This window comes from Mangifera indica, chromosome 15 (assembly GCF_011075055.1).
Source record: "Mangifera indica cultivar Alphonso chromosome 15, CATAS_Mindica_2.1, whole genome shotgun sequence".
Taxonomy (NCBI): Eukaryota; Viridiplantae; Streptophyta; class Magnoliopsida; order Sapindales; family Anacardiaceae; genus Mangifera; species Mangifera indica.
The window spans coordinates 140,047-164,312 of record NC_058151.1 but is presented as its reverse complement, the minus strand read 5'-3'; the positions used below and the strand labels follow the sequence as shown (position 1 = coordinate 164,312).

At 33.9% G+C, this 24,266-nt stretch overlaps 2 protein-coding genes across 4 annotated transcripts; both read right to left on the bottom strand.

The window, feature by feature from the left end:
• Nucleotides 1–184: 184 nt before the first annotated feature.
• LOC123198231 (protein SOMBRERO-like) lies at nt 185–2,756 on the bottom strand. Its single transcript, XM_044612899.1, has 4 exons — nt 2,630–2,756; nt 1,925–2,112; nt 1,279–1,550; nt 185–818 (listed from the first exon to the last, which is right to left on the bottom strand). The coding sequence occupies exons 2-4, from the start codon at nt 2,088–2,090 to the stop codon at nt 354–356; spliced, it is 903 nt and encodes a 300-aa protein (XP_044468834.1). The 5' UTR covers nt 2,091–2,112; nt 2,630–2,756; the 3' UTR covers nt 185–353.
• Nucleotides 2,757–4,212: 1,456 nt separating this feature from the next.
• LOC123198135 (cleavage stimulation factor subunit 77) lies at nt 4,213–23,862 on the bottom strand. 3 transcript variants are annotated; one of them, XM_044612759.1, is made up of 23 exons: nt 23,702–23,862; nt 23,559–23,627; nt 23,411–23,473; nt 22,968–23,077; nt 21,764–21,864; nt 20,680–20,741; nt 20,368–20,508; nt 19,778–19,906; nt 18,286–18,332; nt 16,924–16,987; nt 14,296–14,416; nt 14,031–14,089; nt 13,858–13,926; nt 13,292–13,432; nt 12,328–12,392; nt 11,516–11,612; nt 10,685–10,744; nt 10,207–10,359; nt 9,071–9,143; nt 8,879–8,980; nt 7,615–7,782; nt 5,754–5,975; nt 4,213–4,637 (listed from the first exon to the last, which is right to left on the bottom strand). In XM_044612759.1, exons 1-23 carry the CDS (start codon nt 23,720–23,722, stop codon nt 4,474–4,476), a joined length of 2,301 nt encoding a protein of 766 aa, XP_044468694.1. In that variant the 5' UTR covers nt 23,723–23,862; the 3' UTR covers nt 4,213–4,473. The 3 variants fall into 3 exon arrangements, with proteins under 3 accessions (XP_044468694.1, XP_044468695.1, XP_044468696.1); XM_044612760.1 differs by having other exon boundaries at nt 9,077–9,143; XM_044612761.1 differs by lacking the exons at nt 21,764–21,864; nt 23,559–23,627; nt 23,702–23,862 and having other exon boundaries at nt 23,411–23,430.
• Nucleotides 23,863–24,266: the final 404 nt, after the last annotated feature.

Below are 24,266 nucleotides of genomic sequence, written 5' to 3'. Positions count from 1 at the left end.
GGAAATCTGTATTCAATAATTTAAGCTCTTACAGTCAGAGTTGGACGTGAGTGGCTAAATATTTTGCTCTCACTCCTCACCGTATATATGCCCTCTCCATCAGAATATTTTCTTGTATTTTTCCCAGGAAAAAGATACACTGTAAGCTAGCATTCTCCACCAGCCATTGGAATAACATACCATATATAAGGGTGAAATTATGTATATGCAGTTTGATTCTGAAAAAAGCAAACTCAGAAATCAGTCAAAGTAGTTAGTTAATACAAGCCCACCACTGGGTGTTCCACAGCTTAATATATATGATAAAAATAATCCATGCATATTGAACATGAAAATGTTATACTTGGTGAACTCTACTTGGAAAATTTAAAAATGTCAGTCTCACAGCCAAGATATTGAAATGGGAATTTCTGATGAGTAGTTGAAGAACCCGGTTGATGAGAAGCAAGAAGTTTGTCTAGAAATGACCAATCACCATTCAACCTGATGTCTTGTTGCATGAGTCCAGCAGAAGAAGTGGTTGATGTTAGCCTTAACAGGCTTTGGGAGAAGTCAGGATCCATGGCGTTCAAAGAGATTGGTGAAACAAAGGATGGGGCAAGAGCTGATTCCGGACTGAACAACTGTGGAAGATGCATGGAAGCATCAAATGTATAGTCATGTGGTGGTTGCAGATGACTTTGTTTAGGTTCCAGAGGAGCTGAAGAAGAACCTGTAGCTTTCGTATTATGAGTGAAATATTCTTCTTCTCCACCTACTTGGAAACATGTATGGTGATTCTTCTTCCTAAAAACCCTGCACACCACCCACCCATCTTCCTGCTACAAATAAAGCAGTGTAATTAAGAAATTATTCATAAATGATTTTTTAAAGAGAAAGTAAATAGTTTCTATGTTTTGGCAGCAAAGGGTAGATTCAATTTGAGTCGATATGAGCTTGGGGTTAGTTCAAATTTGAATCGAAGCTATCACACTAAATCTAAACTCAAACTTATTTAAACTAATATATCTTAACATTTGAAAATTATAAGTAAAATGAACAATATCATAAGAGGGATAAACAAAGTTATCGATAATATGAACATTATCACTCAGATAAACAAAGGAATCAACTTAAAACCGAACCAAAATGTGTTACAGTACTATTTATGCAATCTTCACTACTAGTTTCCAACGTATTTGCATTATATATATTATATATGTTTGAAGAATTAAGTATGGCAGGACTCAGACAGATCTGATAATTGAATCTGTAAATCTGATATGTATATATTAATACCTGAACCTCAGAGTTGTGATCAACCAAGCGATACTCGTGCATGATCCAATCGGTCTTTTGGCCATGAGGTGCACGTCCCGTATAGAAAACTAGGGTTTTTCTCATGCCAATTCTCTTAGAGTTGGTGAGATGAATGGCCTTGTCTCTTCCCGTTGCTTTCCAAAACCCAGCTGTAGTAGCCCTATTTGTTCGAGTTCCTGTTGGGTATTTCTTGTCCTTGTGGCTGAAGAAATACCATTCGTTTTGAGGACCCGATCCAATTCTGCACTTCTCTGCAACAAAGAAAACTTTATATAAAAACTCATGATCTATAAGGTAATCGAATTCAGAAACCAATGTTAATCCATGAAACATGTCCATGGGAGTTTCCTATTCAATAAAAAAAAAAAAAAAATGCAGTCAATCTGGTAGATAGCTATGTAAAGAAGGAGAATTATTGACTCTGGTTCCAAGTAAATTTATAGGTTTCATTCTTAAGACTTTCTGAAACTTGCTACTCATAAGAAAACACCCATCAAGTACCCTGAATGTCCAGTTTGGAGACAAAATTACCGAGCCAAGTAGTGTATAGGAGACAAAATTGCCTATATAGGCAGTTTGCTTGCAGTGTATAGGAGAAAAAAATTTAAAAAGAAAGTGAATTGACCTTTGAGGTCCCAAGGCTCGAGTTTGTTGAGATCCACCTCCCTAATAACATCCAAGTCGATGGCTTCATATGAGACTTTCTTCCTCAGATAATAGTACACCAGTTCCTCATCTGTTGGATGGAATCGGAAACCTGGAGGAACTGATAACTGTCCATTTCCATCCATTATTCTCTGTACGTACGTTTGCCTGAAAAATTACAAGAAAATGAAAAACCCTCTGAAGCATGATAGATTATAGTTTGATATATATAGCATATATATTTTCTTGTGAGGATTATCCTTTACGTGCAAATCCATGCACTTTATGCCATGTGAAAAAGTTCTTAGAATCAGATGACCTAGATGCATGCAGCCATAGATTAAGAAGAAGCATCTTCCTAAAAGAAATTTTACGAGGAGATTGCCAGGCTTCTGCATGCAATAAGCATGGTGTTCTTCTGGTCATTGCCTGGAGCTGAAACTTCTTTCTTATAATATTCTTTCATTATTAGACTCGTTGATGAGGATAAGCTTTCGAACCAAAAAAAAAAAAAAAAAAACCTCAAGAATATGATGAATCCGAAGCATATTATTCAATTTTTAAGTTGGAAATATATAAAGCATCTTCTTCATGGAGATAAAAGTGAATTATTTGAAGAAACAGAAAAGTAAAAAAGAAAGGCATTAGTATTCAAAAGTGAAGGAGAAGGTATAAGTTTGCAGACCTATAATGATGGAGAAATGTCTCTCGGCGAGAAAGCTAAAAAGACAACCAGAAGAGGAAAAGAAGGCAGCGATGTGTATTTTAAGAGAGAATGAGGAGAGACGTGGATTACTGTAAAGTCGATCAAGGGCTGACAGTGACAACCCAGGATGGGAACAGAAATAATAAAGAAAAAAAATATAATAGTAGATTACATAGACTTAATTATATTAATATTATTGATGTGAGGTTTGTATAGCTTGAAACTTTTGGAATATGGTTTTTTCAAGATTTGAATCGTATTATTAATTGGTCAACATGAATGTGAAGGTTGGCTTTGGTTGTCCATATTTGAGAAGAGAGTATGCAGAATACAAGTATTTGGTAAATGTCCGTTGAATGGGAGACCCTAATCCCCAAAATCGCCTTATCGGAGTGAAGAAAATCTGCTTAACTGCCACAGTTTATCATTTACATTTTATTTTAATTTCATAAATTCCACTATTATAATATTATACGTATTAATGGGTGGATACTATTAAGTATTAATGAATGATAGATAGATATATAGATTAGTTAGATAGATAGATAGATATGTAAAAGAAATGGATCCCTTTTGATTAAAGTTAATAGCCAAGTCTGGTCAACTCAAGGGAGGGAGAGGAAGAGGAGGAGGAGGAGCCATTGAATCCTATGGCTATATTAATCAAAGTGAGAGTGCAACAGTGCATGAAATTCAGTGCAAATAGTGAGTAGGTAGGTGGGTAACGATGGAATGATAGAGAAAGCAAAAATGCTGGAAGTCCGCGGCTTGTACATGTGCTGATCCAACACATGCTACAAAATCCAAGGTCGGGGTTGTCTTAATCTAATTACAATATTAATAATATGAATGGGATGGGACTGTGATTGCATTGCATTGCATTATTATTTCATAAAATATCCAAATGGATTCTCACGCAACCTCTACTATAGATACAGTGGCTGCCTGGTCAAACACGGCGATGATGAAAAACCACACTGCTTGAAAGTAGCTGAATTCATGCATTGTAAATTAACACAATTCAAATGCCGTTGCCTTTACGAACACTGCTCCATTTTAACATTTATACATGACTTTATGATCAAGGAAATCCTATGGCTATGGCTACGGCTATGCCCATGGCCTTTCACTATATTTCATGTCATAAATAAATCTACTCCTTTTAAAGACAGCTGATGCTATGCTTAACTCGCCATTTGTCCTTGGAATCTCCCTGAACAAATCATTAGCCGCCCAAAAGTCTTTCACTAAATGAATTGTACACCCATTTGCATAGTGAATTTAGCTAGGATTACTCGAATAGTAAACAATAACACTAGAAAAAAAAAATTATTCAAATATAGAAAAATCAATGAAGAAGAACAAGAGACCAAAGAAGAGAAGAATCACCCACAAGGTGAGCTCCAATATAGCAACGCCAATGAGGCATCAATTTCAAGATGAAATTTCTTCAACTCAATTCAAGCCGAACAACAATCTAAGCCTGATCCAGCTCAAATTGCATCCATCCATATCGAAAATTAGTCTTATAACTATGGAGATTTGCTGCAATAGAAAAAATCTCTAGCCAAAATGAACGTGAATATCTTATCATGATGTCACAATGTAGGAAAGGTCAGGGCAATGTACATCCATCAAATAATAACAATACAATAAAATGTTTCCCGCAATTAGCATTATTAACTATTCTAATGCTTTAGACATGAATATAAATGTCATATAGAAATTACTTGTTCAATTCCCTTAGCCAAGAAACCAGCATTTTAGGCTTAAACTGATAAAATTAATCTGGTAAAGAGAATTCTGGCATACTCAGTGGTAGTTCAGCCAGTGCTACCAGAGAGATCTCCAGAGAGAGCACTTCCATATGATGCTGATCCTGTCTGTGAACTAGCACTTCCCCGAGATTTCTGCATCTGTCGTATCCTAAAAACATCCCTTGGTAATGGCTGGCTTTGCACTGTTGTTGTTTCATCATCATCTTGCCCTATCAATGATGAAGAATACCTTTATCAAAAAAAAATTAATTGCCCAAGGTGCTAACAGAAATTTAGAGAAAAAAAAAAAAAAAACATCTACCACCTCTGAAGTACTACTATTAGAAGCTATCGAATCAGTTTAAATTTTAGGATTCATGAATTCTCTGACTTGACTTTACAATTTTTTCAACCGAGAGTTATTTTGTTCAAATAAAAGTTCTCTAATTCTCTTAATTCTGCTGACGTTGCACATTGGGCATATATTGGGCTCTGGTTACGTACTTGTAAGTATGAGATAATTCCATTGATTAAATTCAATCATGCCAGTGAATGAGCATATTAGAGTCCAATACTACTGTTTGACCCTCTCTTATGCAAATAAGGTTTTTGATTAATAATTACTGAACAAAAGTACTTCTGCAAAGACTGGAGGAATGTCATTGACACCCTAGTGACACTAAATGACTGGAAACAACTCAAAACACAAGATGCACTAGTCAGATGATTGTGAATTTCATTTATGTGGTAATTGCACAGATTTACCTGTCCCATTCTAAGATTGGAACAAAATACACTCAAGACAAGAAAAACCTTCAGTTTTTATTTTTTAATTTTCAAGTTTTCACATTAATATCCTTAAAATGATGATTCATGATTAAGGAACCACAGAATATAACTCGGGTCACTATATTCTGCATTCTAGTGAGCTAATGTACTGCAAATGTTCATCTAATCAGGATATCAGAGAACAGTGATCCTACCGCTTCACCTTTCACCCAGCCCAAGTCCTAACTAGATCACGCAATTGTCTAAAATTTTTCAAGTAGTCTTATGTATGAAAAATGATGTCTACGGTTATAGAAATATTTCTAAGCATGAAAAGTGCCTGGTACAGAATGCCTCATATATTTGTCGAACAATACTATATATATTCACTTTAGGTATACAATTGTGTACACACTCATGTGTCATCACATAATTGGGTGTTATTTTATCGTTAATTCAAAATCACTCAATCATGTGATGATACATATAAGTGTATATACATTTGTGTACTCAAAATGGGTACACAGTTTTATTATATATTTGTATAGAAAAGGTTGTGAAAGGAAGGATAGACTTACTGTCCAAATCCTTTCTTTTCAGGAATTGCTTGTCCCTTGTTGGTTTAAATGAGGAACCGCTTGGGACAGGATGGGATTTGGTGGAGCCAGAAACATCACTTGCACTAGTAGCAGGGCCTGCTGGTGTTTGAGCAGGAAAAGTCCGTGATTTCCCAGCCTGCCCTCTAGATAAGTCACTCTGCAAACAAATTGATAAAACAACATCCACATTTGGTATTGGACCTGTAATCATTCATAAAGAAATAAAAGGAATAAATAAGCATCAAACTATTAGTAACTTAGATAAAATATTCAGAAAAAAACAGAAAGCGTCACATTATTGGTGACTACAGAAAATTTCAGCTTGGAGGAAGACTCAAAGTTGTATGTATTTTACATAATGTAAATGGGCATAAGTCAAGACCTCCCCTTTAAAAGGAAATTAAGTACCACCATACTACAAATTTCATGCATAAGCGTGAAATAGTAATTAAACAAAGGTTTGAAAATCTAACTTAAAACAAGATTTGAGTTCCTATCTATTAACATGCATTAATCCATCAATTTAGAAATGAAAAGTAAATTATAGCCAAAAGATAGCATTAATTCTTGCCAATTCAGCAAATCTGTGAACTATTGCATAACCAATGGTTCAAATCTCATGCCAGTAAAATTGTATTATGTGTCCCAAAAAAAAAAAAGGCTTTCCCTTTACAAAAGAGGGAAGAAAAAATCGAACATCAGAATAGCCCGGGACTTCCAAAACAAAATGGGCATTCTAAAACAGCTCTACACAAGCATATATCCCTCAAAAAAATATTTAAAAAAAACCAACAAATCTCAGCCTTAAACAAAAAGTTGTTTCAAGTCTAGTAATCTACTATCGAATATATGGTCCAACTTATGACTGTAATGATTGGACCTTTTTTGTGCATATTACTTCAATGCCTCCCTTTTCCACCATTAAAACCAATAACACTGAGTCAAATTAATAATTAACCAAAATTGTAAAATATTTGCTCACAAAAAATGAATAAATAATAACCAAAAGAAAAAATTATGGGTTATTTTCCATTTAAATCATTTTGAAGATTTACTTTAGAAGTTTCTACGGTAAGCTAAATAAATTATTACAGATATCATACTAAATAAACGCTTCTAAGAGAGTGAGCAAAAAATCAAATTCATTATTTGATATTTTGAAAAGATGTATTTCAATTAATAACACAAAATAAGCTACAATAAGACTTCAAATATTTACGAGAGAATAAAATTAAATGTAAAAATACTCCAAATATACATTGTTATTCTGATATTATAAATTAATATAAGAAACTCAAAAGGAAAACTAATTATTTTACAAAAAATTGAAGGAAGAAACAGGCATACCACCCCAATTCATGTGAGTGCTACAACCAACAATATCAAAATGGTTAAGGACTGTGGACACCTCCAGTTATCGGCTATACCATTTCACAAAATGTTTCTCACTTCACAGTATCAAAGTAGGAGACTTAATCACATTAAGCAGCATGGAGACTCATTTGTAGTGCTGCTGACATAACACAGGTTTGAGGCCATAGTCATGCCAATGTTTACTTGACTTTTAAGGAGATGTTTAATGCCACAAGGTGATGCTGACCCCTATAAGCCGAGAAGAGATAATATATTTTACAATTATTTAACTTCTTTTCAGGTCAACATCAACATAAATGGCTATATGATAAATAGAATAGTATTTCCGAAAACTGACTCCATCACATTGTCAAGTACAAGTTAATCTGCAGATTGAGAAATCAAATGTAGGATACTTGAAACACATGTTTATATACTGAAAATTGAAATCATATCATACAAGTGCAATACAATTTTGAGAAAGTACCTTCAACAGCAGGTAAGTTTGCTAAAAACGCTACCAATGCAGGGGGTGTTGCCTTCAGTATATCATCAAATGTATTTATTGCTCCACCACCCACCATTGCAACCATGGGATTAGACATGTTGTTTGGAGCAGCTCCAGATGCTATTGTACCAGGAGCAATTCCAATTCCTGTAGTCACATGTAAGGTCCTCACATAAGCTACATAGATTACAAATTTCAAAAAACATTCATATAAATAAAAAAGTAATTCAATGGTTTGAAATTTAGTGCCAGCATCTGAATTAAAGACTTTACAGGAGAAAACTACTGAAATAAATACATCAAAAGTTTGTTTTTGTAATTGCTTTCCTAGTTGCATTTTTTGGGACATGTAAGAAATCTCTGTTTTTGATATTTTTGGTTTATTACTTGTCCACTATTTTACTCTCCCCCTTGCATAGTTGTCAAAGACAAAAAGCGTCAAAAGGCAATGAGGGGTCTTATTGCCTAAGCGAAAAAGTCAAAGTGAAGGTGTTGCTTTTTTACCAAAGGCAATTAAAAAATTCTATTAATTTTTATTTTATATCCATTAAATTTAAATTATTTGTTACTACATCAACAATAAAAAATTGACCAACAACTACAACAATCTTAGATCTAACAACAATTATTTATCATGCTTAGACTTATTTGACGATCGTCTATAAAAGATCAGTGAACTTATCCGACAACTTTAAATCTTTCCAACAACTTCTTTGCTAACCCTAGAACTCACTAACAATCTCTTCGTAACCTTAGAACTCACTGTTGACCTCTCGACGACCTTAAAACTTATTAGTGATCTCTTCAAAAACCTTGAACCTCACTGGAGACCTTAAAAATTGTCAATAATCCTTATATTAAACTGAAAATTGCCCAAAACTTGTCTAAAAACCTGAAACTGTGTCAAAAATTGTCTAGAATTTGTCGTTAACTCTATAGCAAGCTTTTTCGGTGCCTAAAGCTTTTCCTAAGGCATCAAAAAACCACTAAAAGCGATAGCCCTTGAACCACTAGTCACCTTGAGCATACTCAAGGCGATGTGGCCATCGTCTTGAGTAAAGCATTGCTTAAGCGTGCTTGAGGCGCATTTTTGACAACTATGCCTCACCGTAAATCATCTTCCTGTATTAATAGTTTTTCTTTTTTAATATCACAAGGGTATTACCCGGTCTCACACATGCCACAGTATAAGTAATACTTGTGAATAAAATAGTGCTTAAAGAACAATAAAAAATTAGCATACCAGGCTTTTGCCTTGGATCATAAATCGCCATCTGAGAAGTATCTGGATAAATAACTTTTGCAGAAGCAGCTGAATTGCTTGCCAGGCTAGATGGACTCCTATCTACAGAAAAATAAACAGTAGTATATACCCAGTGATCAGAACAACCCCTAACTGTAAAGACAGACCTGACTTAAAAAGCAAAGATTTAACCTGTACCAACAACTCCAGGTCCATTAGGGAAAGCTGTTTTGTCCACTTTCTTGTTAACGTTTTTGGCAAGCCACTGAAAATGAACATAGTGGAATACATGGATAAATAACAACACAGATAACATTTCTTTGCATTTGGTAAGGAAAGAAGGACAAATACTTTGGTACTGCATGATGTCAGCCCTCTTTTGGTCAGATGGCAGAAAGACAATAAAGGATTTTTGAAGATGCAAAAGAGAGGATCTAGTGTATTCTGGAGCAAACTGCACCTTTCGCTTCACTTTGGATCTCAGTTTCAAAAAAGAAATTCATTCTTATTCATTTCATGTGGAATAGAGTCAGGCTATTTAGCCTTACTTTTAAATCTAGTTCTTGCAGTTGTTTTCACTGAATAGTACTACTTCAGTCTTTTTTTTAGTGACATCTTTTTTTGGTCTTTGTTTCATTATGAGAAGAGATTTGTTCTCATGTGCACTTAACATATATTCTAGTACTTTTGCAAATATACTGTATTGTTTCACAAAAAAAAAATGTCACTTGGTTGGTTTAATGTCTGCATTACTACAGCACACGTAAACAGTGCCCTAACAATAATAACAGAATTATCTAAGCATGATATAAAAGGTTTCAACAAACCTCAAGACTGTTTCAATAAAATCTGGAACCTCTAAGTGCTCTCCATTGTGTAAATGAAAGAGTAACATTTAAACAATAAAAAAGTAATTTAAAAGGGTCATAATAAGTAAAGAATATCTTATTGCATGTTTATGGCTGAACTTGTGAGCCCAGGAAAAGTGTATATATGAATAAATGTACAAGCAAATAAGATAAGAGTGCTGAATTTTTTTCAAATTTCCTGTAGTAGAATTTTCTATTCTACTGTGGCATATTTAACTTCATTCTTTGTAGTACTTTTCCTGTAAATATTTTGTTCAGTAAGAAAAAATGGGTTGGGCAACAAGTAATCATTAAATCCTTTTTTAGAAAATGCCAAAACCTTATTAGACAGAAAATTAGTGCAGATTTAAAATTACCAGAATGTGAAAGATCAATGTAAGTAAATAAGAAAGCATTGATGGTAACTGGCATTTTCTGCAGCAATTCACATAAATAGTAGGACAAACTAATGGAAGGTACCTCTTGCCGGACCAAATGATCAAGATCCTTAGAAGAGCAGGGCCAAAGATCCATGAAACTGTAGCGTGATACCACATCCTGCAATGAACCCTCTAATGCAGTTGCTCCCTCTTCACCTGTCCTCGAAAGAGCTTCTTTTCTTCTTTGCTCAACCTAAACATCAACTGCAAATAATTGACCTTCTTGTGGCAGAAAAAACCTATTTTGCAGAGTTAATATTATGAATATTCTAATGCATGGCAATATATTTCTTTCAAATGAGTTAAAAAAAAAATGGCCTAGAGGTTTATTTATTAATTTTCTGCAACAGTGATTGCTTAGTAATTGGTGAAATTTTATAATCATTAGTACAAAAAATAAAAAAGAATAAGGGTTCAGAAGATAAAGAAAGAAAAACTAAGTTCAACCAAAAGGAACACAACATGGGATGCAAAAAAAAGGGCAGCAGAACAACATTAACTCAAAATATGATTATTACCTTCAACATGCTATCTAGATCTCCATACATTTGCTCAAATTGGGTGAATCGTTTCCACACCTGCAATGGGGCGTCACAAGCATCAGTTAAGAATATTGGCAAGCAATAATGAATCAAAGACATAAAACACTCAAAAATATAGCTGGTCATAGTAAAAAATCACGTCTTTTCCGCAATTAATGGATAGCTATTTCCAAAATAAGGCATAGCACAGTTTGAAGTAGTGTGTTAGCAAAGTTACTAGTGTCACTTGTGGCAAGAATTTTAAGTTGCATTTTAAATGCATGTAGGTACTTGGCAGAAGATTAACATTTGCTCACATAAATATACGTAACCGAAAAAGACAATGAACTTCATAAATGGCTCTGTGGGAAGATAGAAGAGTAAATGATGGCTGGAACTTGAAGTCACGTCTAAAATTCATTTCAGTGCTCGGTAGAAGATCTCATATACATACATACACATGCTTGGATGAAAGTGTATGTACCATACAAAACCACAACAATTGCATATAAGAAACCTAATAACATAAGTAAAGCCCATTTCCAATTCTGGATCACTATTATAGGTAATCTACAAATAACAACCATGGCTCCAAAAAATTTAGCAAACTAAAAGAGCCGAATCCAGCATACTAATGGTACATAAAACAAGAATCCAAATAGAATATAAAAAAACATAGAAAAGCAGGCCTGAAACCAATTCAAATCATAATTCCATATATATGTAAGTTTACTGGTGTTTTGTTGCAGTCTGCATTAAAATGTTCATATTAACATCCCTACACTACTGTTGTTCTAAAAATGTGAAAAAACAATACATATATTATACCTCAACGGATTCTTCAGGTGGGAGTGAGCTCAAAGCCCGCTCAAATAAAGCCCGAATGTTCCTGTCATCATTCAAACGAGACAAAAAATCTGCATATCTGCAACATTATGAACAAAATAATTAACATCCCTACACTAGTTCTCCAAAAAATTTAAAAGGGAGATGCAACTTCCGTTTTATCAAAACTAGATGCACATCTAATGAATGTCCATTGCCACATTCAAACCCATGCTAAGCTCTACTAATGAGTTTCTTCTGACCATACTTTGAGATAAGGCATAAAAAATTCTCAATATTTTCAATGAAGCCAACATGCAAGTTACTACGTACCAATAGACAGCATGCCTTGCCTCATTTAAAGAGTAAATGTGTACCCAATAAACCCTAAAAGAGAGATGCACCTTCTTAATTATCAAAACTAGATGCATGTCCAATGAATGTCCATTGCCACATTCATACCCATGCAAAGCCCCACTAATGGGCTACACATATACCAGTAATAGTGATAAAGGTAATTTGGTCACAAAATGAGTTTCTTCAGAACATACTTTGATATAAAGCATTAAAAACTCCAATATTTTCAATGAAGTCAACATGTGAGTTATTATGTACCAATAGACAGCACGCCTTGCCTCATTTAAAGAGTAAAAGTGTACCCAATAAACCCATTGCCCATATAAAAGTCATCAATAATTCATACTTGCTCTACCATTACACATAAAGAAGCCCAAAAATTTACCAAATTCCTTGAAGAAACAAAACAAAAAGCAGTTCAATTTTATAGATTTGAGATTAGACAGATCTTGACTCACTCAAGGATATACATTGGCTCATGCATAAAACGTTTCAACCCGGCTTCAAAAACATTGTGTGCAACCTGCATTAATATAGACCAGTAAAGACACATTTTACCAACCACGTAAAATTGAACAATTTGTCTACAGGAAGCAATGTTTAATTATTGATCTAAATATCAACTGAGTATGCTATGGACATAAGAAACTGCCTGCAAGGAGTTTGTGGGGTTGTTGGTTGGGTTGTCCAGGTGGTTAAGGTAGAGGAGACAGCAACTGGCATAATTCATATTATTCCCAGTGGGACTGTTTTAGATGTCACCATGAAATCCTGCTTGGTTATATCATCTCTTAATGTAGGAAGAGAATAAGTCTGAGTTTATTTTAGTCTTTGTATTAATAATCTTAGGGATTTACCTATTGTGTATTTTAGAATTTCATTTTCTTCATTAATTGTTAATAAACATAGGGCTCTCTATTAATGAATGAACAATACTATATATTCACATTTTTCAATACACAATTGATGTTTTATAATGTGATTAGGTGTTATTCTATCTTTAATTCAAAATCACTCAATCACATAATGACACATCCATTGTATATTCAATTATGTACTCAAAAGAGTATACACATAGTTTTATTGTTGATGAATTTATTTCTATCATTCATGCCAAAGCAAGATTAGGCTGAAATATGAGGAGAATCATATTATTTATTCATAGTAAAATTCGGTTTGCATGCATGTGACAATATTACCAATATTAAGAGGAATAGTATGAGCACTTTCTTTTTAAGTCTCTTCATCATTCTCTCATTCCCCTCTTGACATGCGGACAAGGGATACAACAAGTAGCAAGTTGATAATATAGCCTTTGTTTGTCTCTCATGAACATATCAAGAGAGTACGAGAGTGAGAAAAAGATTGCTTTTCCAATTGGAAACAAGGCTGATCAAACTCATGAAAAACAAGAGAAAAGACCTGTGGATCCTTGTCAAGGCAGAACACCATCAAAGCATAAGCAACATATACATGGTATGTGAAGGTTGGGGATTTGCGAGCATCAAGGAAGTACTTGCGAGCTGCTTCAACTCCTTCAGTTCTTCTCAGGAAACGAATAAACTACAGCATGGAGAACAGTTAATGTAACAAATAAATTGTTAGTATTCTTGGGAACATGAACTCTTTTTTAAACATGAAATACTTCCCATGAATAGCCAAACTGATAATTAAAAATAACTGTGAAATGGGTGGCACCAAACAATATTAGCTAGCGAAAATAAAAAAGAAAAAGGGCAGGCACTACTCTTTTCTTCATGTCTAACCTCAATTTTCCAAGAGAACATATCTACACATTCAAGTAGCCATTACATACAAACAAGTAGAAACAAAACTTTTCAGCACTTATATAAGGAATCTATACAATTTGTGAATATTAATAAAACCTGTACACTTTGTTTAACAATATTGGTTGTTTCTTTGAAAAAAAAAAAAGGAAAGAAAAAAGAAAAATAAGCATGTTCACAAAACAACAGACAATATCTTACTTGTATATGTGCCAGAGCTGTTGCATTAACATCATCTACCAAAAGGCTTTCATATAATTTTTTTGCAGCCTGCATGGAAGCAAATGGAAGATTAAAAAAGCTAAAAAAACAAGAGATTTAACGCATTTAAATTCTTATCTTAAAATATAAAAAAATAATCCAACTTTTCACACCGGAATTGCTCCACGAGATTCCTCCAGTTCTGCAAAAGCATACCTCAGCATTTCTGAATCTGATGATGAGTTTGAAAGGGAAAAAAAAAGGTCACATATATATTTAAAAACATGAAAGAGAGAAAAAGAAATTGGCAGATGAATACTCCTGGACAAGCCCATAAAAGTGAAAAACAAAAATCCTCAAAACCATTCGTAGATTTAAATGTTAGAACGAGTCTAGCCCAATATAGCAGAAAAAAGGCAAAAAGGAATCACTATCTACCTGGAAGAGCCTTCAAAGAACGCTGAAATACTTTGATTGCAGAATCTATAGACCCACTTTTTGCATGCCATGTAGCATAGTCATACCATATGTCAGGATAATGGTACAAATACATCAGACACTGAACATCAACAAGATGCAATCAGATAAGCACAACAAAAGTGTACTGGGAAAGTAACAGCAAAGAAATTGTAAAACTGCAGTTGACATATTTGAGCAGGGACAAAAGAAATAAAACCATATTTGACAGTTAACACAACAATAATAGTAACACTACCGCAAATAAGCAAAGTAAAATGAGAATTTATCAGGGTGGACACATTTAAGGAGAGTGCTGAAATGGGCTTGGAATGAAATCAAGAGTTAAGTTAGAAAGCAGACACAATCAATTCCTAGGGAGAAAATGATATCTAAAGTCCGAAAATGTCAGAAAGACCAAAAAAAAAAAAAAAAAATGGGGACAGTAGTTGACAACCCCTTGAGTTTTATCCTATATACTTCAAATCTCCTGGAGTATCAAGATTAGTCCAAAACTCCTGTTGTTACCCAAACGTTATGCAACAATCCCTCTAACAAAGGGAGAGGTGTAAATCCCATCATTTGCCCTTATTAATTAGATAATCCCTTTCATCTTTACTGTCCATTGTTATCCTTTATTTAAATCTCCACCGTCCATTCCCTCTTAACCTAATCCAATTCTCTCTTCAACCTCTCACTCTCACTCTCCCTATCATGGAAAAAAACACAAACACAGAGAGTTTGAACTCTCCATCAATGGTGTCTCTCCAGCAAACCCCAACAACTCTTTCCCTCCAATCCAATCCCCCCTCCCCCTCAGAAAAAAAAACCTTCCTTTACAAATCTCCACCCTGCACTGATACTTCTCCAGCATCAAATTTTCTGCTAGGAATCTTGGGGTCTTTAAGCATAGAGTGTGGATCAACATCATAATTAATTATGGGCTTCAACATGTTTTGGACACCAATTGCTAAAATCACTTAGCCAATCTAACTTGGATACCCATTATATTATATACCCTTTCTTTTTTATTTTTCTTCCCAATGTGGGACTTATATATTCCTACACTGCCCCTTAAGTGAACTGGGCTACTAGTTAACTATTGCCATACATGGGGTGGCCCATCTAAACTTGGGTTTGGCTTTTCTTGGCTCAGCTTGAAGCAGGGTCTATCTATTCTTTGCTAATCCATTTAAACTTGGGCTCAAAATTGGGTATAGCTCTTCTTGGCTAGCCCATGGGTCCACCTAGGTTTTAACCCAAGGGTTTGGCTTCTTTTAGCTCAATACACCATGCTCAAACATGCCTTGGATCAACAGGCTCTAATAACATGTTAAAAATCTTAGGGTCTTTAAAATTGGAGTGTAGATCAACATCTTGATGAATTAAGGACTTTAACATATTTTGGGTTTCAATTGTTAAAATAACTTGAGTCAATCTAACTTGGATACCCATTATATTATATACCTTTTCATTTTTATTTTTCTTCCCAATGTGAAACTTATATATTCCAACAACTTCAACCACCATTGTCCAGTTATGTCGCAACCTCGTTGACATGGACAAATCTCAACAACATCCTTGATTCCACCAACGCCAACATCAAAGAGATCAAGACACAACTCATAATTTCTTTGCCAACTCACCATTGACTCCAAAAAGAAACAACAACTCATTGATGAAATTTGCAGGTACTCCACACTGTAGCCTCAAACGACAAATTTCTTGAAGAATGTTGATAAAGATGGTGATAGAACTCATTTGGCAGTGGAATTCACAATAAAGTATAGAAACGTTGGAATGAACAAACTGATATGAGCACTAAAACACAGCTTAAGGAGATCATGGGAAGTTTAATCTAGGAGATATTCAACTTGCTACCTAACAATATTTTTTTGTGATGTAATTTGAGCTTGATTACTTGTATTGATTGTTGAATTTGTAATTGATTTTTAGGGAGAAAATGAAGAGGAAAATCAAAAGATTTTTGGGTAACGTGAAGAGTGGAAAAGAGAAAGGAGACAAGGGGTGTCGAGTTGTAATGTTTTTTTCTTCAATAAAAAGAATCAATTAATTTTCCCAAAGGCCAAAGCCCATACAGAACTTGAATTTTTGAGGGAACTTTAGCTTTCCATAACATGTTTTAGGGCATGTAAAGGTCCTATCGAGAGTCAGCCATTAAAGATTAAAGATAAGACTGACAAGAATAACTACGCAAAGTTTGCCTCTTCCAAAATCTTCTACATATACTTGATTCGTCAATGTTAACGTATAGATTAGGCTATTATTTTGTCTTTGAAATGTAGTTGGTGGAAGAAATAATATGATGAATTAACTCCCTTCTCCCTAAGATCTTTTCACTCTTTTAATTCTTTCCCTCTTCAAGCCTTACTCCTGCTAATTTCTGTTGCAACTTCTATTCTTCTATTTGCTTTATTATTTTCTATAATTTCTATCTCTCTCTCTGTTCCTCCTTTCTATCTCCTATCTTCCCTATTCTAATCATTTTCTCACTGTCATATCACTCATTATCTCGTTCTTCTCTATTTATGGTCTTTGCTGAAACATGTAGGACAAAAAAAAACCAAATAACTTTATCATTTACTCTACCTGCTCATACGTGAATATAATTCGCTTGTTGGACAATACATTGTCTATCCTTTGAGGATTTCCCCTGCAAAACAATTACATCTAGTTAAAAGTCATTAAAAAGAATTCACCTTAGAAGTTCACAGCTATAGATTTCCAAAATATTCACATAGTGGTGATAATGCATACTTAAGTCTAAGGGTATGGGTGGATATGAACCAAGCCGAACTCAAACACCCCTCAGCTCGAGTTCAGTTCAAATAAAAAATATTTTCGCTTGAGTATGGTTCGAATTCGTCAAGTCAAAATTAAGGTTGGCTAGAGTTTGACTTAAATTTATAGTTTGAATCTATGATGCGGATTCATGGTTTCAATTCATGACTCATTGACAAAACGACGTTATTTTATCTAATAATGGGTAAAATAATGTTTTTTTGATAATTTTTTAACATAATTCAAATTGAGCTATAAGTTAAGTTCAAACCAAATCAAGTCATCCGCTTAGCTCATGAGTTAGAGCAAGTCAAACTCTCTCTACTTTGAATTCAGTTTGGTTTAAAAAACGAGCAAAATCTCCTAGCTAGAATTCAAAGTGAATGAATTCGAACTGAATCAAGCCAACTTGCTTTAGGTCTAACCTTATCCATGGGTCAATTACCACCAAAGCTAGAGGACTAAAGGTGTCACTAACCCCTTCATATCAAAAGTTTACACCAGGAAAAAATAAAAGAAAAAGGAATCACTTAGCTATGTTACATATGAATCACCTCAAACATACTATTGTTGTTCAAATACCTTATACATCATGGAAAAGGAAATAGAATAGATAATCAAATTTTATGAGATTGTATCTATGATACAAAATGTAACCAATGGCCATTGCAAAATAACATACATACATACATACATACATGTGTGTGTGTGTATATATATATATATATATCACCCCAAACATACTACTGTCATTCAAATACCTTATACATCATCGAAAAGGAAGTAGAATAGATATATATACAGAATGCACAAAATGCAACCAATGCCCATTGCAAAAAAACATATATATATATAATGATTTTAGCTACCACAGAATATATTTTTGCTCTTATGATTGTTTCATCATTTTAAACATAAAAGTTGATGGTAAAAAAAACGTCAATAAGCATTAAGCAAGTTAATTTCTCATTTCCTGCTAATAAGTAAATGTAAACTTCCTTATTCTAAAATCTTCCAAAAAGCAATCTAAGCTCATAAGTACATAACCATACCCTAGATCCAACACAGTACAGAAAGTTAATTTGCATAAGCCAAAATATATTACAAACCATAACATCTATGGCAATGCACATTTATTATCATGATACTACAGTAGCTGACACTTCTTACTTTTCGAAGGCCAAAAGCCTCTTCCAAGCCAACCACTGCAATTCTTCCTGTCAGCCAAATCAGCAAATTCACATGTTATAACATGCATATATATACAAAAAACAGGATAAACACACACACACACACACAAAAAAGAAACCACTCCTCCTCCTAGTGGTGAGTGGGTCCAGGTACCCTGCTGAAACATTAGGAACTGAAACTGAACGGTTCCTAAGTTTTAGCAATTGGAACCTGGAACCTAACCAGTCAGCTCCAATTCCAAGTACTCGGCACTGTCCACCCATCTCCTTTTTTTTCTCATCTTCTTCCTCTTCCCTATCTCCTTCCTTTCCTTGCAGGATGCATCCAACACAACTCATACATTGCTTCCTGCTTATCACATATATAATACATGAAATGCTATATAACACTAGTGAAACAAGAATGATTTCTACGGTTTGACTTTTCATTTATAACCCAAAGATGCATATATATTATAATACACCAGAACCAGTATCCAGAAAAGAAAGTAGCAATTCCAAAAACTCTCAACATTGCCAACCAAAAAACCCTTAAATAAACCTTCATATATTTTATAATTCTGGCTTCAAAAAATCCTTCAATAGGCCTTCAATAAACTTGTTTCAGTGAGATCCGGCTAAACAAAGTCATAAGAAAAAAAATCTTGCTGAACCAACCAAACACCACAACAAAGTTGAAGACAAAATCAAAGATCTACCAACAATTTCTAACTGACTAACTTATACATAGTAACAAAGTAAATAAAATCAGCCCTTGAAAATCTCCCCAAAATCAGAAAACAAAAATCCTCTTTGAAGATGAATCTTTTAGTTGGCATTGTTCAAAAATTCGATCAAGAATCACTCTATGGTCAACACAAAACAACAAAACTCACACTCACAGGAAAGCACACTTTAACATCCTGCAAGAGTCCAAAAGCAATACCCTTTTTAACAATGAAAACAAAAAATCAATCAAAAGATCAACTTGATAGATTAGTACTAATCAGAGTCATTTAGTGCTGTAGTCAATAGTCATTAAGTTGGCAAATCAGAGTTTTTGTTTCTATTTTTTATGTTGTAACAAAATGACCATGTTTTCTTGCAAAAATTTAAAAAAAAAAAAGTTAACATAATTTCAAATCTGGATCCAAAAGTGGTGGAAACAGAATCGGCCGGTTCCACTACTTTCAGAACCCAATCGACCCAATCATAGTCAGTTCCTGGTAGGAACAGAAACCTGAAAGTCAGGTACCTAGTTCCCTTTTTTCCTGGTTCCTTTGTTCAGCCCTACCTCCTGTTATGGCATTTGTTTTTGAATAACCACTAGTATAGTCAGGTCACTAAATTTTCTCACTAAGGCCCTATAAAGGAAGACGGATACACTCAAATGACCCCACATGTTCAATCAGACTTGGAGAATAGAAGCTCAATCATGTCATATACATTTCTAAGAGGATAACCACAAAATGCCTCAGAAGAAAAGAACTTGCCTTGTAAGAGCCAGTTGGGGGTACAGCAAGCATATTCCAATCAATTTCATCAACGTATTTCTTCCGTTCCCTATACACGGCCCTGGCACTGTTATACTTAGGTTGATAATCAGATAAAAGTCCCTTGGCCTGCCCAACAATTATCATCAGACTTCCAGAAGTTTTACTATTATAGGCATCAGCAGCACATAAATGAACCCACAAAAACGCATGAAAAATCCAGAATCAAAACTATCTGTTGGACGGTAATAAAATCTTCATTTTTTTATAAGACAAAAGAATATTATTACAGAAGAAATTGACAGAGAGGTGGGCTAGCAATCCACTAAATAAAAGACAAGCACACATAATAAGAGTTCAGTAAAGCGCTATAACAAAAGCACAATGCTTTTGAATAAGCGAAAAAAATCCTCTCAAAATGAACTAATGAACTGTAACTGAAGCCCTCAAAGTTTCTAAAATGCTTCTAATCCTTTGACACACACTATCCATCTTGTGCATGTGGACTCTCATTCACATACAAACACCCCCACAACCCCTGAGCAGAAAAGAGAGAGACAGCAGGCATAATCCAGATGAAAAAAAATTACCAGTTGACGACTAACAGAATTTTCAAAATTTTCATAGTCCTTCCATAGTTGCTCAACATGATGGGTTGGAGTAACAATAGCTTTTTGATATGCTTTACGCACAGCGGTCATCCGTTGTGATTCTTCCTGTGTGTTAAGAGCCTGAAAGATCATCATACACAAAGAACAATAAAGACTTAATGAAACTTGCCTCTTTTGGCAGGCATTTTTAGAAATCAATGTCCCTGAGAAAATTATATAGCTGCATGGCCTTTTCCACTACAAAGCAGTAATTCATATTAGCAGAAGAAATAGATAAAGAATTTAACAAACCGGTAATGACTTTAAAAAGGTGATGTATTCCAACCATACAGGTCCTGATGCTATGTCAGATCCTGGTAGCACAATTCAGAAAATAAGCAAATCAAATGAATGCTACCTCTAGAAAGGACCTAGAAAAGAATTTCAGTAAGTTTCTATTCATATAGATATTTCTTTTGTTTTATTCAGATTATGGTTCTAAATTTTATCTTCTCCAGAACACTCAAAAAATTCTAAATGTGTTTTTTACCAAAAGAGAGCCCACTATGAGAAAAAAAAAAGCTCTTGCTAAATGTTTACCCACATAACCTAGAAAGCCAACTTGAGGAAACAAGAAGTTCGATCACCAACTCCTTCATTTAAGACCTCTATTTTTCGCTTTTATTAATTTAAGAAAATTCTTAATGCAAGACAGCTTATTGACATAGCATTTAGTTATCCCTTTAGCCGAAAGAGATGGGATTTAAATGAGAAAAGAAAAAGGAAGTAAACATTGCTGAGATTTTATTCTCTTTATTGGATTAAACAGGGAGTTGTATCAGTGTATCTTATCAGATTTTAAAGTAGAAGGGTACAACTTTATTAACAAATATGAATCTCATTTTATAATATATTTAAATTTACCCAATTTTGTAGAAGTACATACAACTCGTTTTATGCAAAAAAAAAAAAAAAAAAAAAGCCCACATAAAGATTCAAATTATAATAATAAATTAGCCAAAATTTTTTGTTGGAATTAAATTTAAAAAGCTACTTTTCTTATGAGAAATTAACACTTTCTATTAGAAAATGACCTTCACACAATGAAAGGAATCACAGATCCACCATAGATACCACTACAAGCCAGTAAGGAAAGCCTTATCTCTCTTTCCTAAATCCAAGGCTCAGCCTATCTTTAATTCTACTCATTCTACTTCTCCCTTTTGTTGATGGCTAATCTCATAAATATTAAATAGCAGACTACGTCACTTCTACCTATTAACCAAACTACCATTGTATTAGATCTGTATCAATGGCTTAAAACAAAAATAAAAAAACAGATTGGAATGAATTACAATTATACGAAATATCTAAAAGTTGAAGGGAGAAGACACACCAACATGGCTGAGCATAAAATCAAAAGCTTTTCTAGTCTCTTCCTGACCCTCTACACCCTTCTTCTCATTGACTTTCCTAATGAACCGAATGTAGCATCTCCTATAGGCCAACATAAACATGTGAATGTTTTCAAAGTAAGTTACCCAGAGAAGGAGAGAAAAATAGAAGCAAAGTGAAGGAAAGGTTGTTTGCATAAGGCAAACCAGAAAAATAAAAATAACTATAGTCAACATAAAACAAATTTAGAAGCCTTGATCAAACAATGCAGCAAACTAGACTAAACGGCTAGTGACATGATTGATGGTTGATCTCATGATTCTTTGGCAGGAGAAAATGCATCCTTTTTTGGCTGGAAGCTCCATTAGATGATATGAGGCTGGGTTTTCTTCCTCTTTTAATGGCTTTCATTTTTAGAGAAATGTTTGTCCAATTTTTGGCAATCTTTTTACTACAAATGACTGTTTTGTCTCTTGGATATGAAAAAAAAAAAGAAAAAAATTGAAGAGCATCCAGGAAGAAAAAGGGGATGGCAAAGTCAACGACAACTTAAAACAACCTAAGGGCCTGCAAATATGATTTACACATTGTTAACAGGAAAGCATTCGAAATTACAACCAAAAAATCAATATCAACACAAAATCTATAGCAATCATCCTGAAAAACTAAATTACCTCAAAGGACCACCCAATTTATGCATATTAAGAAAATTTAACAAAATCCCAAAAATAGAAGCTAAGAATCAAGCTCTATCCCAAAAAATATGATTTTTCATCAATATATCTTCAGTTCCTTGTAATTTTTTTTCCGCCAAACTACCCAAAAAAAAAAAGGAAAAATCACACAAATTTAGCTATTTCTACCAAACAAAAGTTTAGCTTCTATTTCCTCAAAGTTCCTTACATGCATTTCAAATAAAAATATTTTCTTTCCTAATATTATAATATAACCACATCAAAATCAAGTTCGTGGTGTTCGCTTATAATCCATTTCAGTGCAATTGAACTATAGCAAGTGGGTGTAACTTCCAAAAGCAGGCCATATGTTCAAAGACTAAAGTAAATAACAATTAAACCAGATAAATAAAACTGCTATGCTAGACTGGGGAATTATTTGACCAACTTCGACTCAAAATCCAGCACAAATAAGGATTATGGATTATGTGGCACCAAAATAAAGTTAAAGCGGAAGGGGAAAAACTATACCAAAGAGGAACTTGGAGACAATTCAATAAACAGCGGCTAAATATCTGCCTTGTAGCATCATCATTATTCACAGCCATGTGTGCCTCCACATACTGCTTCCAATATTTTGCCTGAAGAAAAGGGGCATAGCTTCAACAACTGGTGTCACAACAAGGAAGCAAATTTCTAACTAAAATGAAAAGAAACCATTGTCTTAAGGATTAAATAAGACAAATCAAATACAACATGTATTAAGAGTTATTCGCACATGTTTATGACTATAGCAGTGTTGGTTTATTAGAAAAACAGCACCACTAAAGTTGCACCTGACTATAATATTTATTTTACACTTTCCTTCTTATTCTCTATTTCTAGTAGAAAGAAAGAATTATGTTCATAACTTGTATAAAAACAGAAATCAATAAAACGCATTTGAAAAATTCACGACAATTAATGGAACTCACAGCTGTGGGGAAGACCGATAAAAGTTGTTCGTATATGGGCGCCGACTGTGTAATAGGTAAATGCTACAGAAAGATAATAATAATAATAGTAAGCAAAAGTAATTGAAAAAAGGGGGAAAAAAGAAAGCCATAGTTAGTGAAATCAGACCAGAACACTATTAGCGAGAATTTCAGCTGCTTCGACATTGTATTTATCGATCGTCTCCGCTGTAGTATCCTGGCAAATGAAAGAACAAACATTAAAGGATGATCAGAAGAATTCATAGATGAAGGAAGAGAAAACCTAACTACCTTGAAGTTAGAGTCGGCCATGTTTATTTTCAGTGAATGAAAGCTGAAACCTAGGAGACCCGACCCACCATCACCATCACCATCACCATCACCATCACCTGCTTGAACGCGCCAATTATGAGACTGGAAATTTACACAAAATTATCTTTATATTAAAAATTATTAAATTAAATTTTATTATTATTATTTTTTTTATGTGTATAAATATTTATCAATTCCTCATATTCATTTTGAAACCACTTTAAAGACTTGTCCTTGGATATTTTGTGTAATTCACTTAGTTTTAGATTTGACCCAAACTTTTCTAAATCAACTCAAATTTAAATAGAACAAGTTGAATTCAATCTCAAAATCAGACTATTTTCAATTAAATTTAAAGTTTAATTACTTTTTAAGTTAATCTCAAATTAGTTTTATTTTAATTAGAGTCAAATCTGAATTAAACCTTCCAATACAATTCAAATCATTAATTTACTCCAGTTATGTCAGTTGGATTCTCAAACTTTTTTTATAGTAATAATTATTATGTCTCGTGACCGAATTTATATTGTAGGACCTTTTTCCA